The 13,847-nt window shown below is 36.6% G+C and overlaps 1 protein-coding gene across 1 annotated transcript; it reads right to left on the reverse strand.

Moving 5' to 3' along the window:
* Nucleotides 1–1,182: 1,182 nt before the first annotated feature.
* LOC137648579 (52 kDa repressor of the inhibitor of the protein kinase-like) lies at nucleotides 1,183–2,280 on the reverse strand. Its single transcript, XM_068381489.1, has 2 exons — nucleotides 2,053–2,280; nucleotides 1,183–1,522 (listed from the first exon to the last, which is right to left on the reverse strand). Exons 1-2 carry the CDS (start codon nucleotides 2,184–2,186, stop codon nucleotides 1,183–1,185), a joined length of 474 nt encoding a protein of 157 aa, XP_068237590.1. The 5' UTR covers nucleotides 2,187–2,280.
* Nucleotides 2,281–13,847: the final 11,567 nt, after the last annotated feature.

Raw genomic sequence — 13,847 nt, forward strand, 5'->3', positions numbered from 1 at the left:
GAGACTTTTTCTTGTAAAATTGAGAAGAAACTTTCAACAAAGCCACAGTCCACCGAACCACCATGAAACATTCTTTGTAGTGTTCTCACTGAAGGCACTGAAAAGGTTTTTCTCAAGAACCTGTACGTTGCTGGGCTTTTATAATACAATGACAAGCAATAGAGCTTCATGCTTCTGGACCATCTTTTTTTGTTATTTTTGTGTGCTTGATTGAGTTGAGCCATGACAAAAGACAGGACAGGTTCCTTAAGTTGGTCTTTCAAAACTTTTTGAGTTATCTGTACATCAGATTTCTTTTTATCTTGGTGTGACACAACGGCTTGTACATTACAAAACTTCTTTTTTAATCTAGAAGTCTTTTGTCGGTATGTAGAAAGCCTCTTCCGTAGTTCAGCTTTGGTGGGAGTGACCAGCAACATGTCTCCCTCTGTAGAGCAAAATGAATCAGCACCAGAGAATTGCTGATCTGCTGACGAGACTGTATGAGCTGCCTCAGTGTGGTGAGCTGTATAAAAAAAAAAAATAGATATTAATAATTATCATCACAAAAAGTAATTGGTAGCAAAAACTTTTTTCCAGTACATTTGCATTATAATTGTCCATTAAAAAGGAGTATGATGACATGGCTACCATATAATTACTTATCAGTTTTTGTGCTAAATGAAAATGAGAGCAAACAATATACTAAGGAAAGTTTCAAGCGTTTGAAAAATTAAGAATGAACCATATTATTATAAAACATGACTGAGGAATCCCATAGATTAAGTTGATCCCTCTCATAATTAGTGCACACTATTAGTGCGGTATGCAGGGCGTAATCAAGATATGTACAAAAGCAGAAAACTACTATGTTAGGTCTAGAGTTAAGATTGGTTCCATGCTGTAGGCCAGCCACGGTATTACTAGAGTAACAATGATCTAGCATGCTGTCTTCATTCACACTAATATTCGAGATGCACCAGTGAATGAAAAAATGAATTAATGGAGTGAAGCAAGACCATGACCACACACACACACACACACACACACACACACGAAGCAATAATCTACTGCCATAGATTAAGGGAGCCTCCCTAATCTATGCTACTGCTAAAGCACACAGAATATTTACCACGAATCAAGTTTCTGTATTAAGAAATAAAACATAAAAACATGAAATGTGACAACATAAAAGACATAGTTTTATATTTTGTGTTCAAGAAATACAATATTATATTTTTTAATTCGCACACCTTTCAGTCTTTTTGTTGTGGGTCCATGTACTTCAGATGCTTTCCGCTTCTCAATGGATGTAGTAGGTCTCTGTGCATCAGAAGTCTTGGGTGGATTTGGTATGTCGAAGAGAGTTGGAATGGCATCTTTCCTCAACTGCTTACGTGGCTTTGGTACACCTTTGTCATTTGGATTCATAAACTGCGATGCAGTGAAGTGACACTCACACAGTGTAAGCTGCATTATTCTGTCGAAATCTTTTTTGAAATCGAGGTCACATCGTCTTGTGTTGACCCACCAAGTCTTGCACCTGTACAGATAAAAAATATTGGTACAAATAGCCGTATTCATAGAGCTCCCCCCCCCCCCCCACACACACCAAAAATATACCGGTATAGGCTACACTGTATGCTTTTCAACAGACTGACAGTGTTATAAATCACTGGCAAGAATAGAGTAGAAATTTTCATAGAAAAAATCAGACCAAGACGGTGAGACCTCCATTATGAATTTATGATTATGAAACGGACTGTTAGAGTAGGTTTATCCAGTGGCTAGATTGAGGTGGGGGATGGGGGGGGGGGCTTACTATTATAGATTTGGGGATGGTTTCGTCAGTTCGTGCATAACAGTTGGGTGAGGATGGGCCATAGCGAATAGAAAACGCATAGAGAACTAGGATTGAAGCATAGATTGATTGAGGCAAGCAGTGATTGACAATCTGGCAAGGCAACATACCTGCTGACTGAATCAATGCACTCTATCTTAATAGGCGAAGCGGAAAACACCTTTATTATCGCCCACAGAAACGCCCCAAAAATCTCATTATTTAGTACTTACCTTTCAATATTGGATACATCTGTACGTTTTCCAGACTTTGGAAAGGTGAAAAAAGCTAATTCCGGATTCTTGGCTCTCGAATTGCTGCAATTTATAGCAGCACAGTACTGCGAATGGCTGTTAACTCTCGGCATGGTTTGGTCATCAAGTCACCGCAACTAAAACCAGATGGCGCTGCTGTGTATGGTGTGACAAAAACGCCATATGGAGAGGCAGAGATGACGCATCTATGGCTCCCTTAATCTATGGTACCGTGGTCATGGGCGCTAGACCCGAGACATGTGCACTTACCTGTAGCTATGCACCCTGCACCGTGTCTATGCGCGCTGGACTGTGGCCATGCACATTGTACCGTGGTCATGCGCACTAGACCCGAGACATTTGCACTTGCCTGTGGCTATGCAGCCTGGACCGTGTCTATGCGCACTGGACTGTGGCCATGCACACTGTACCGTGGTCATGTGCGCTAGACCCGAGACATGGGCACTTGCCTGTGGCTATGCACCCTGGATCATGTCAATGTGCGATGGACTGTGGCCTTGCACACTGTACCGTGGCATGGGCTAGACCCAAGACATGTGCACTTGCCTCTGGCTATGCACCCTGGACCGTGTCTATGCGCGTTGGATTGTGGCCATGCAAAATGTACCGTGGTCATGCGCCCTAGACCCGAGACATATGTACTTGCATGTGGCTATGCAGCCTGGACTGTGTCTATGCGCGCTGGACTTTGGCCATGCACACTGTACCGTGGTTCTGCGCGCTAGACCCGAGACATGTGCACTTGCCTGTGTCTATGCAGCCTGGACCGTAGCTATGCGCGCTGGACTGTGGCCATGCACAGTGGACCTTGGCCATGCTCACTGGACCGTGGCCATGCATGCTGGATCCTGGACATATGCACTTGCCTGTGGCCATGCATACTGGACCGTGGCTAAGCGAGCTGAACTATGGCCATGCGCACTGTACTATATCCATGCACGCTGGACCGTGGCCATGGGCTCTTGTCCGGGGCCATGCGTAGTAGACCATGGCCATTAACACTGTATCGTGCCAATGCTCTACCAGGCCTGGAGAAGAGAGGTCAAGTTTCGTTGAAGTTAAGTAATATAGATATTTATTTTGTACATTGTGGCAAAGGATTTTATCCTTACCTGCATAGAAGTACCTGGAGTAAATGGTCTAAAATCCTATTCTTTTTATACACATTACAAACAAATAACCTCAAATATCTCTCTGAATTCAAATATATTTCATTATTGTGAATGAGTCTGTAATTCGGTGTCTATAAAAGAAAGCCGTAGATAAAAATCGGATGGAATTTATACAGGTCTATAGGCCTACATTTCTTAACTGCACAACCTTTTGTTTAGACTTCGAATGAGAGAGAGAGAGAGAGAGAGAGAGAGAGAGAGAGAGAGAGAGAGAGAGAGATATGCCATTTAATATTTTTGGCAGTGAAGATATGGAGATAGAGTGTAATAAGCGAGAAATAAGAGGATAAATCTGGAGGATAACGTTGCTAAAGACAACGCTGCTCATGCCCACATTTGCATAAGCAGAAAGAAGTGTTATAATATATCAGTAGGATATTTATCTGGTCATCGTTTAGGGAACAGACCGCTCGTTCGTTCTGCTGTGCCAACAATTTACATAGTTCAGCACATCTTCAGTCTTAAATAAGACCTTATTTTTTTCCTGATATAATGGTGTTATATATTTATTATTATTATTATTATTATCATTATTATTACTATTATTATTATTATTATTATTATGCTATATTCAGAATTATTATCATCAACATTATTATTATTAGATATTATCAATATTAGCATTATCAAGCAACTTGACCTCAAAAAATATATAATATGAATAACCAGGAACTGTGTGAAGAAGAATAATAGTGCCAAAAAAGGGTAAAGTTTGCATCTGAAATTTCACATGTGTTATCTAGTCAGCTACAATCGCAGTCGTCAGCTACAATCGTAGTAACGCGCCCTACGGACAAGATTCCCACAATATTGGAATTCCATTTTTACCACTCGGAATTAAAACTCCGGATGATATTCAGATTGGAAACTAAATAACTGGTATTGGGTAACATAATTGACAAAAACGTTTGTTTTTCCTTCCTAGTGAGAAAATTAATATTATTGAAAAACTACCGTTTATTTTTTCACTAGTATCTCTGAAATATTTCTTCTTTTTTTTTAGTTTGTCAGAGTGCAAGAATTTTTTTTTTATATATTAAAGACAATTGTCCGTGAAGCTTTGGGAGATCAGTTTCCTGGCCGGAACACCAACATTCCTGCAAAGTTGTCAGGAATAGAGAGAGAGAGAGAGAGAGAGAGAGAGAGAGAGAGAGAGAGAGAGAGAGAGGGAGTGTGTGTGTGTCTGTATGTGTATGTTTGTTTGTAAGTGTGTGTGAAAGGAAATAGAATGGAAAGGGAGAGTGAGAAAAAGAATAAGGCTATTCACATGAAATTATTTCTATATTTATTATTGCTGGTATTATTATTGTCGCAATTGTAATTATCAGAATTAATATTAGTAATTGTAGTAGCAAGAGTAATAGTTCTACAACAAACTAGCAAAATTTTAATGAGATAAATAAATGAAAGATTTAAAATTACAGAGCAGCTATGGCAGGAAAATCCAGATGAGAGAGAGAGAGAGAGAGAGAGAGAGAGAGAGAGAGAGAGAGAGAGAGAGAGAGAGACAGAGAGAGAGAGAGAGGATATCAAACTAAAAATATATACGCATTTAAATATCCACCCCTGGAAAAAAGTATTGCAGCTCCTATGTGAGCTAAGGATGGTGGCTATTAATATTATTATTATTATTATTATTATTATTATTATTATTATTATTATTATATTATTATTATTTGTTGTTGTTGAAGTAGTAGTAGTAGTAGTAGTAGTAGCATTTCTTGATAAGCTACAACCCTATTTGGAAGAGCAAAATGATGTAATCGCAAGGGCTCCAACAGGGAAAAATAGCCCAGTGAGGAAAGGAAATAAGGAAATAAACTGCAAGAGAAGTTATGAATATAAAATGTTTTATGAACAGTAACAACATTAAAACAAATCTTCATCTATAACGTTTAAAACCTTAAAAAACAAGACGAAGAGAAATAAGATAGAACATTGTACCTGAGTGTAACCTCGAGCAAAAAAACTCTATCCCAAGATTAATCCCTTGAGTGAAGGAGAATTGTTTGGTAATTTCAGCGTTGGCAGGTGTATGAGGACAGAGAATGTGGAAAGAATAACCCAGACTATTCGGTGTATGTGAACGTTAAAGAAAAATAAGCCGTAACCAATAAGATGGATCCAATGTAGTACTTTCTGGCTATTAAAAAACCTGGTAACTAGTTTGTTGGGAGAGGGTGCTTGGCCGCTGATCATATGTATATGTGGTCATTCTATAGGGCTTTGCCCTACTTGCTAGGGCAATGTCACTTCTCCTTGTTTCTGCCACTCAAGAGTGGCCTAAAAAAAATAATAAATAAATAAATAAATAAATAAACTACACCAAAATATTTGCAAGGACTATCAAGAGCCAGTGCACTATACCAAACAATTAATTGGAGATAGTCGATGATATATTTCACATAAATACAGAAAGACATTTTTGAATGATAAGGGCTGTATCCAAATGTGATGAAGTTGCTGAATAGCTTTCGGTGCTCGAAAGGTTTTCTGGGGAAGTTAAATTCACTCACCAAGTTTTTATGGAAATTATGATGCTGTCAACTATTTCAGATATACGAAGGAATTGTTTATTCGATCTTTTTCGTGTTATTGTTGGTCTCTGTATTGTTAACGTTTGGATGATTATTTCTTTTTTTTTCTTTTTTTTTCGTTGGTGCTAATGTGTAAATATCTCAAAAAAGATATTGATTTTATGACTAGTATTATCTATTACTCCAGCGTGGGTGAAAAGAAAAGGTATATATACAGGAAAGCAGATGAGGCTGGCAAAGCTATGAATTCAAGGAATGTCTATGGCGCAAGAATCGCTCGTAAAATTATCATTGAAATCTCGACTGGGGTAAGGAAGAAGAAGCATATACCCACAAAATAAGAGATGGACCTGTTATAACAGAAGATGAAGAAAGATAACGTTGGATTGAACACTTTAGTGAGGTTATGAAAAGAGATAGGAAGGGAATAATTTTATTGATATACCTGAAGCTGATGAAGACCTTGATGTGCCCATCATGTTTGAAGTCGAAGCTATGATTAAAAAACCCAGGAGATGGAAAGCCCCTGGATTCGACAGAATAACAGTCGAGATGATACTGGTCAAAAATGAAGTCATTCCCAAAATACCAAAAAGACTATTTCGTAGAATGTGGCATGAAGAGGCAAAACCAGATGAATGGGAGTTAGGAGTGTTGGTGAAAATGACAGAACATGAGACCTGACTGATGGCAATAATTACAAAGACATTACATTTACGTCAGTTATGAAAATATATATATGCTTATTCTAAAGAGACTAGAGAAATATCAAAGAAAGTGCAGGAAGGGAGGCTGAGATGGTATGGACACCTGATGAGGAGAGATGAGGACCACGTTGGGAGACATACTATGGAGATGGAGGATCAGGGAAGAAGAAGAAGAGGGAGACCAAGAAAGAGATGGAGGGACTGTGTGAGAGGAGACTTACAGGAGAAGGGGATTGATGAGGCAGAAGCACAGAATAGAAAAAGATGGAAACGGCTCATCCGCAACGGCGACCCCATATAAAAATGGGAACCAGCTGGGAAGAAGAAGAAGATTCTAAAGAGACTAGAGAGAAAGATTAATGAAAAGATGAAGATGAACAAACTGGATCTCGAAAAGGTAGAAGATGAACTGACCAAATTTTCTTTTTGAGACATGTACGACAATGTGTTGAGTATAGAAATTCACTTTTGATGGCATTTGTGAACTATGAAAAAGTCTTTGATAATGAGCACCAGTCAATTTTTGGAGTGTCCTGCGTTATTATGGCATTACCCTTAAATATGTGAATTTTAGTACTCCAGGGGAATGTGTTGTCATCTATGTTGTTTATCCTCCTCGTGGATTTTGTAATGCGTAGAACAGAGTATTTGTCATGTTTGCTTACCAGAATGAATGAAATATCACACGATGTTGGGCTCAAGATAAATAGAAGAAAGTCAGAGATGATGAGAATGGGGTATGCATTGGTAGATGAAATATCATTGAAAGAAGAAAGGATTAATGATGTGGAATCATTTAAGTATTTAGGTACTATGATCTCCAATACAGTCTTTAAAATCAGAGTATAAGGAAAGATTGAGAAATAGCAAATCAGACAATGGCTAGATAAAGTAAAATCTTGAAATCAAATCGCCTGAAATTACATGTAAAAATCAGACTATATATCTGGTTCTGCCTCTTCATGCCACATCCTACGAAATAGTCTTTTTATTATCCCGGGAATCACTTAATTTTTGGCCAGTATCATCTCGACTGTTATTCCGTCGAATCCAAGGGCTTTCCATCTCCTGGGTTTTTTAATTATAGCTTCGACTTCAAACATGATGAATTCATTCATGGGCACATCAAGGTCTTCATCAGCTTTAGGTATATCAATAAAATTATTCCCTTCCTATCTCTTTTCATAACCTCACTAAAGTGTTCCATCCAACGTTATATTTCTTCATCTCCTGTTATAACAGGTCCATCTCTTATTTTGTGGGTATATGCTTCTTCTTCTATACCCCAGTCGAGATTTCAATGATAATTTTACGAGCGATTCTTGCACCATAGACAATCCTTGAATTCATAGCTTTGCAGCCTCATCTGCTGTCCTGTATATATACCTTTTCTTTTCACCCACGCTGGAGTAATAAATAATACTAGTGATAAAATCAATGTCTTTTTTTAGATATTTACACATTAGCACCAAAAAAAAAAAAAAAAAAAAATAAAAAAAAAAAAAAAAAAACATTTATTTGTCCAAACATTAACAAGACAGAGACCAATAATAACACGCGAAAAGATCGAATAAACAATTCCTTCGATATCTGAAATAGTTGATAGCCTCATAATTTCTATAAAAACTTCGTGGGTGAATTTAACTTCCCCAGAAAACCTTTCGAGCAACCGAAAGCTATTCAAGCCATTTCATCTTAATCTTATTAACGTCTCATGCTCTCAATCTTCCTAGATAAATAACTCCAGGGGGATGAGAGAGAGAGAGAGAGAGGAGAGAGAGAGAGAGAGAGGAGAGATGAGAGAGAGAGAGAGAGAGAGAGAGAGAGAGAGAGAGAGAGGATATTCGAACTTGAATGTAATCTGTTACACTTCCGTGTTCACTAAAGATATATAGTAGAGACTAAATTTCTCTTTTAAACCTTTCTTTCATTGAGGAAGTAGGACTATTACTTAGTGGTGACCTTCGCTTAAAAATGACAAAACTGTTCGAATAGTCTTGATATCAGAATGTTGTTTAATTAATTTGATACTTAATACTAGCTTCAGTTAGGACAAAAGATAAAGCATTCATACGACCCCATAACGGAAGTTATTTCAATATTTTTTAGATTCTTTCGTATTCATGATTCTAAATTAATCCTACAGAATGTCTTTGAGTGTTAGCGAAGCTATGATCAATAAGTATTACTTCAGAACTTGATCGTTATTAACAATAATGTATATTACTTGTAAAGATAGCTCTTATTTGAAAAAAAAAACATATTTAGCAGTTAATTTTTTATTCACATGTAACTCATGAGTAGTAATAAATATCTAGTATTGTAAGACTATGGAAGGTCAGTTAGTCTCTCTCTCTCTCCTCTCTCTCACTCTCACTCTCTCTCCTTCTCTCTCTCTCTCTCTCCTCCAAAGATTTCTGAGCATTTCCCTAACTACAACCTCTTACTTCAATATATTCACCACAATAAAACACTAACAACAACCTAAAAAGCAATTCGTTTAAAAAGGTGGACAATGCAATCGAGTTGTTATTCAGATGCTGTCAAGAATATTGCGTGATCTTCGACGAAGATCTTCTTTCCCTCGAAGCTCTAATGCCGTTGGGAATATATCATTTGTCCCTCCTGGGAGAAAAGAGGTAGACCAAAGGGAATTTCAGAATTTCAGCTTAAGCAATTAACTAGTGAATACTTGCAAAGGTTTGTGATATAGAAAATATATCCATTACATTTGAAGCGCTGGAAATTACATGTAATTTGACGTTTCATGTGCAATCGCCCATAAGAAAGCAGTATCATAAAAGATGTTTAATTTGACGTATCATTTACAATAGTCCAGAATAAAGCAGTATAAGAAAAGATCAAGAATTTACAAAAATGTAGAAACCTGAAACAATGATTTGTTTCTGTGTTCATTCGTTGTAAGTTCTGTGTCTTACCTTTTGTCATTTGCACAACAGAAGTAGCTCAGCCCAGTGTTCTGTTGCGTCGTCAAATGTTGCTAAAAAGTAAATTTTATATTTCCGTAAATTTTTCCTCACTCGACGTACGATGCTATTATGGCACGGTGGACACACCTTACTCTACTCTCTCTAATGGGGGACTGACCAAAATGAAACAGTTACGTATTTTCTTACTCTTTTTCGTGGTCCCTGGGTGAGATGAAATCCTTTTCTACTTATGAGGCCTTGACTCTCTCTCTCTCTCTCTCCTCCCTCTCTCTCTCTCTCTCCCTCCTCTCCCTCTCTCTCTCTCCTCTCTCTCTCTCTCTCTCTCTCTCTCGGCGTTTTAATTAATACACCTATTTTCAGTGCACGATGCATATATGAATATATAAATCCTACAAATAATATAGAATAAATTTGTCTGCTGAAAAATGCAATACACTGTGTGGATGTTCATCTCTCTCTCTCTCTCTCTCTCTCTCTCTCTCTCTCTCCTCTCCTCTCTCCCTCTCCTCTCTCCTCTCTCTTTCTTAGTCCTTTCTAAAATCCTCTGAAGTATCTTCACATTTTCTTTCCTGACAACAAAAGACAGTTTGAAAAAGACAGTTTCAACGAAGGACAGTCCCTGCTGACTAGGACGGTGTTTGGAAGTGTCTTTCAGAATTCTCGCTCATTAAAGATCTAGAAAGTCACACTTTTCCTACAGAATAAAACAGTAACCTCTCATGAGAGAGGAGAGAGAGAGAGAGAGAGAGGAGAGAGAGAGAGAGAGAGAGAGGAGAGAGAGAGAGAGAGAGAGAGGGGATTGTGGATGGAAATAAAACTAATGCTAAATGAATTTCTACATTATAAAATCCTAATAAAAATGAAGTAATATGAGTGGTTGAAAATTCTACTACTCAAATTCCTGTAGGATTCATGTTTAAATGAAATAAACCATCTCCCACATGTTAATGATAGAATTGTCATAAAACAGTCTTGTCTTACGAACTGGTCAGTGGTGGGAATAGGTTAATTTCAATTCTTAGTACAAAACCTGAATTCCATAGGAATATTTAAAGTAGGGCTATAATCTACTCTAGCTCTTTTGATGACCTTTAACGCTGACTCGTCGGAAAATGTTTGAATCGTTCAAGAATTAGTTATCATAAAAAGTAATTCTCTTTTTTCTGTGATTCCAAGTTTCATTAATTGATATTAATAGATATTTTTTGGCGTTATATTTGAATATATATATATATATATATATATATATATATATATATATATATATATATATATATATATATATATATATATATATATATATTTATATATATATTATATATATATATATATATATATATATGTATATATATATATATATATATATATATATATATATATATATATATACATATATATATATATATATATATATATATATATATATAATATATATAATATATATATATATACTGTACTGTATATATTGGCAGGGTAATTGAGTTGAAGAAAATACAAAATTATCACAAATAAAGAGGCCTACGATATTATTGGAATAGGGTTAAATAAACAAGAGAGAGAGAGAGAGAGAGAGAGAGAGGAGAGAGAGAGAGAGAGAGAGAGAGAGAGAGAGAGAGGAGAGAGAGAGAGAGAGATCATTCTTCTCGCTGTATCCCGGAACAAGCTGTGTCTCAAATATTTATTAAATATCCCTTATAGCTGATTCCAGTTACTTGATAAATGAATAGCTTAGTTTTCATGTGGCGATGAGGGAAGGACATAGCATGAGTAGAATAATAATGGGGTGATTTTATTATTATTATTATTATTATTATTATTATTATTATTATTATTATTATATTATTATTATTATTATTATCTAAGCTACAACACTAGTTGGAAAAGCAAAATGCTATATGCCAAAAGGCTCCAACAGGGAAAAATACCCCAGTGAGGACAGAAATTAAGGAAAGAAATAAAAGATATGGACAATAATGAACAATGAAAATAAAATATCTTAAAAACAGTTACAAAATCAGAACATATATTTCATATATAAGCTATAAAAAAAGACTTATATCAGCCTGTTCAACATGAACAAATTTGCTGCGAGTTTAAACTTTTGAAGTTCTACTGATTCATGCTCCCGATTAGGAAGATCATTCCACAAGTTGGTCATAAGTGAAGTAAAACTTGTAGAGTAGTGTGTAGTATTGAGCCTCATGATGAAGAAGGGCTAACTATTAGAATTAACTGCATGCCTAGTATTACGAAAGGATGGAACTGTCGGGAAGATCTGAATGTAAAGTATTATCAGAATTATGAAAAATCTTATGCCACATGAATAATGAACTAATTGAAGGATGGTGCCATAAATTGATTTCTAGATCAGGAATAAGAAATTTAATAACCGTGAGTTCCTGTCCAAAAAATTAAGATGATAATCAGGAGCTGAAGACCAGACAGGAGAGCAATACTCGAAACAAGTTCGGATGAAAGAATTAAAACACTTCTTCGGAATAGATGGATCACTAAAAATCGTAAAAGACTTTCTCAAGAAGAAAGTTTCTGTACAATTGAAGAAGTCATGGACCTAATGTGTTTCTCAAAAGTTAACTTGCGGTTGAGAATCGCAACTAAAATTTCAAGAGTCAACGAAACATTATCAATGCTGAGATCCGGATGTTGAGGGGCCACTGTCCTCGACCTACTTTCAATCATACTTTGGAGTTTTGTTAGTATCCAACTGCATGCCCCATAATTTGCACTGTGCACTAATTTTAGCTAGATATCTACATTCAGGAGATGGAATTAATGCAAAAGAGTGTAGCATTATCTGCATATGCAACAAGCTTATTTTCTAGGCCAAATCACATGTTATGGTAAATATAGTATAAAAAGGAATGGGCCGAGATCACTACCCTGAATTACACCAGATATCCCATTCCTATTCACTTTATGGTGCCATTCAACAACAATTCTTTGCAATCTATTACCTAAAAAAGCAATAATGATACTAAGAAACGACCCACCCCCTCCGAACTGTTTGAGTTTGAAAACAAGGTCACGATTAAAATGGTCAAAGGCAGCACTAAAATCAAGGTCAATCATGCAAACTTTCTGACCATAATCAAGGAATTTCTGTACATTGGATATTGTAAGAATGGCATCACATGTCCCAAGGCCTTTGCGAAAACCAAATTGCAAACTAGGAAACAGATGATTACTTCAAGCAAACCTATTAAGACGTTTTGCAAAAAGATGTTCATAATCTTTACATAATATGGAGTTATGGAAATTGGGTGGTAATCAGTTGGTCTTGAGCTACCACACACACATTTACATAATGGAGTGACATTACCAATTCTCAAACAAGTGCTAATAGCTCCTCTTCTTACTAACTTGTGTAAAATAACAGATAACTTTAGAGCAAAGAAGTCTGAAAAATACCATTTGGGTCTACACCTCCATAAGCATCAAGGTCCACCATGAGAACTTTAATTTCCCTAGTTAGTTTACCCTCAATATAACGGGAATGAAGAAGATCAAGTTTCTCATTACTCTGCTTACCGTCAACACATCAGCCAAAAGAATTGTCTTTTTCTTTGGAGAGTGAGTGACCGAGCCATCTGGTTTAATTATGGAGGAACTATTGCATCTATACCAAAGAGTACATATGTAAGGGTAGTCTACCACTTATTTTACTAGGTTGTACCAAAATTATTTTCTCTTAATATAGTGATTCTAAGTTAAATCTGATCCTTTACCCTTCCAAAGATGATTGGCCTCATGTTTCTCCAAATAAGCACGTCTACAATCATCATTGAACCATGGAATGTCCTTCACTCTGTAACCTTAGCACAGGAGAAGGGATATGCCTAACAATTATGTTGACTAGACTTTCATCCAAAGGGGACAACAGGATCAACACAAAAGATCACTCAAAATCTCATTCAAGTCTGCTTGACATTTCGTATAAATTTTACATGAGTATGATACATCAGGGACAGGTTGCTAAGTCTTCACTACTAATAAAATCAAGGCATGATCAGATGTCCCGACTGGTAAACCAACCTTACTTGTTATAACACCACAGGAGTCCGTATATGCGATATTCAAGCAGTTATCAGACCTGTGAGTAGTTTCACTTATAATTTTCTCACAGCCTGATTCTGCGGTAAAGTCAGTATGAGAATGAGAATTTAACCACTCCTTATTGTAAGCATTGAAATCAAGAACAAAGAAAAACGAGGCCTTTCTATCATTGTCTTGTATCTTAGCCATAGCGATAAGAAGACAATCGAAGATGGAATCATCCATGTCTGGAGTCCGGTAGATCAAACACAGATTTAAGTTTTTAAGCCTGCCACAATCTTTTATCACCCTGAATCTCATGACATCCACATC

This window comes from Palaemon carinicauda, chromosome 10 (assembly GCF_036898095.1).
Source record: "Palaemon carinicauda isolate YSFRI2023 chromosome 10, ASM3689809v2, whole genome shotgun sequence".
Classification (NCBI taxonomy): domain Eukaryota; kingdom Metazoa; phylum Arthropoda; class Malacostraca; order Decapoda; family Palaemonidae; genus Palaemon; species Palaemon carinicauda.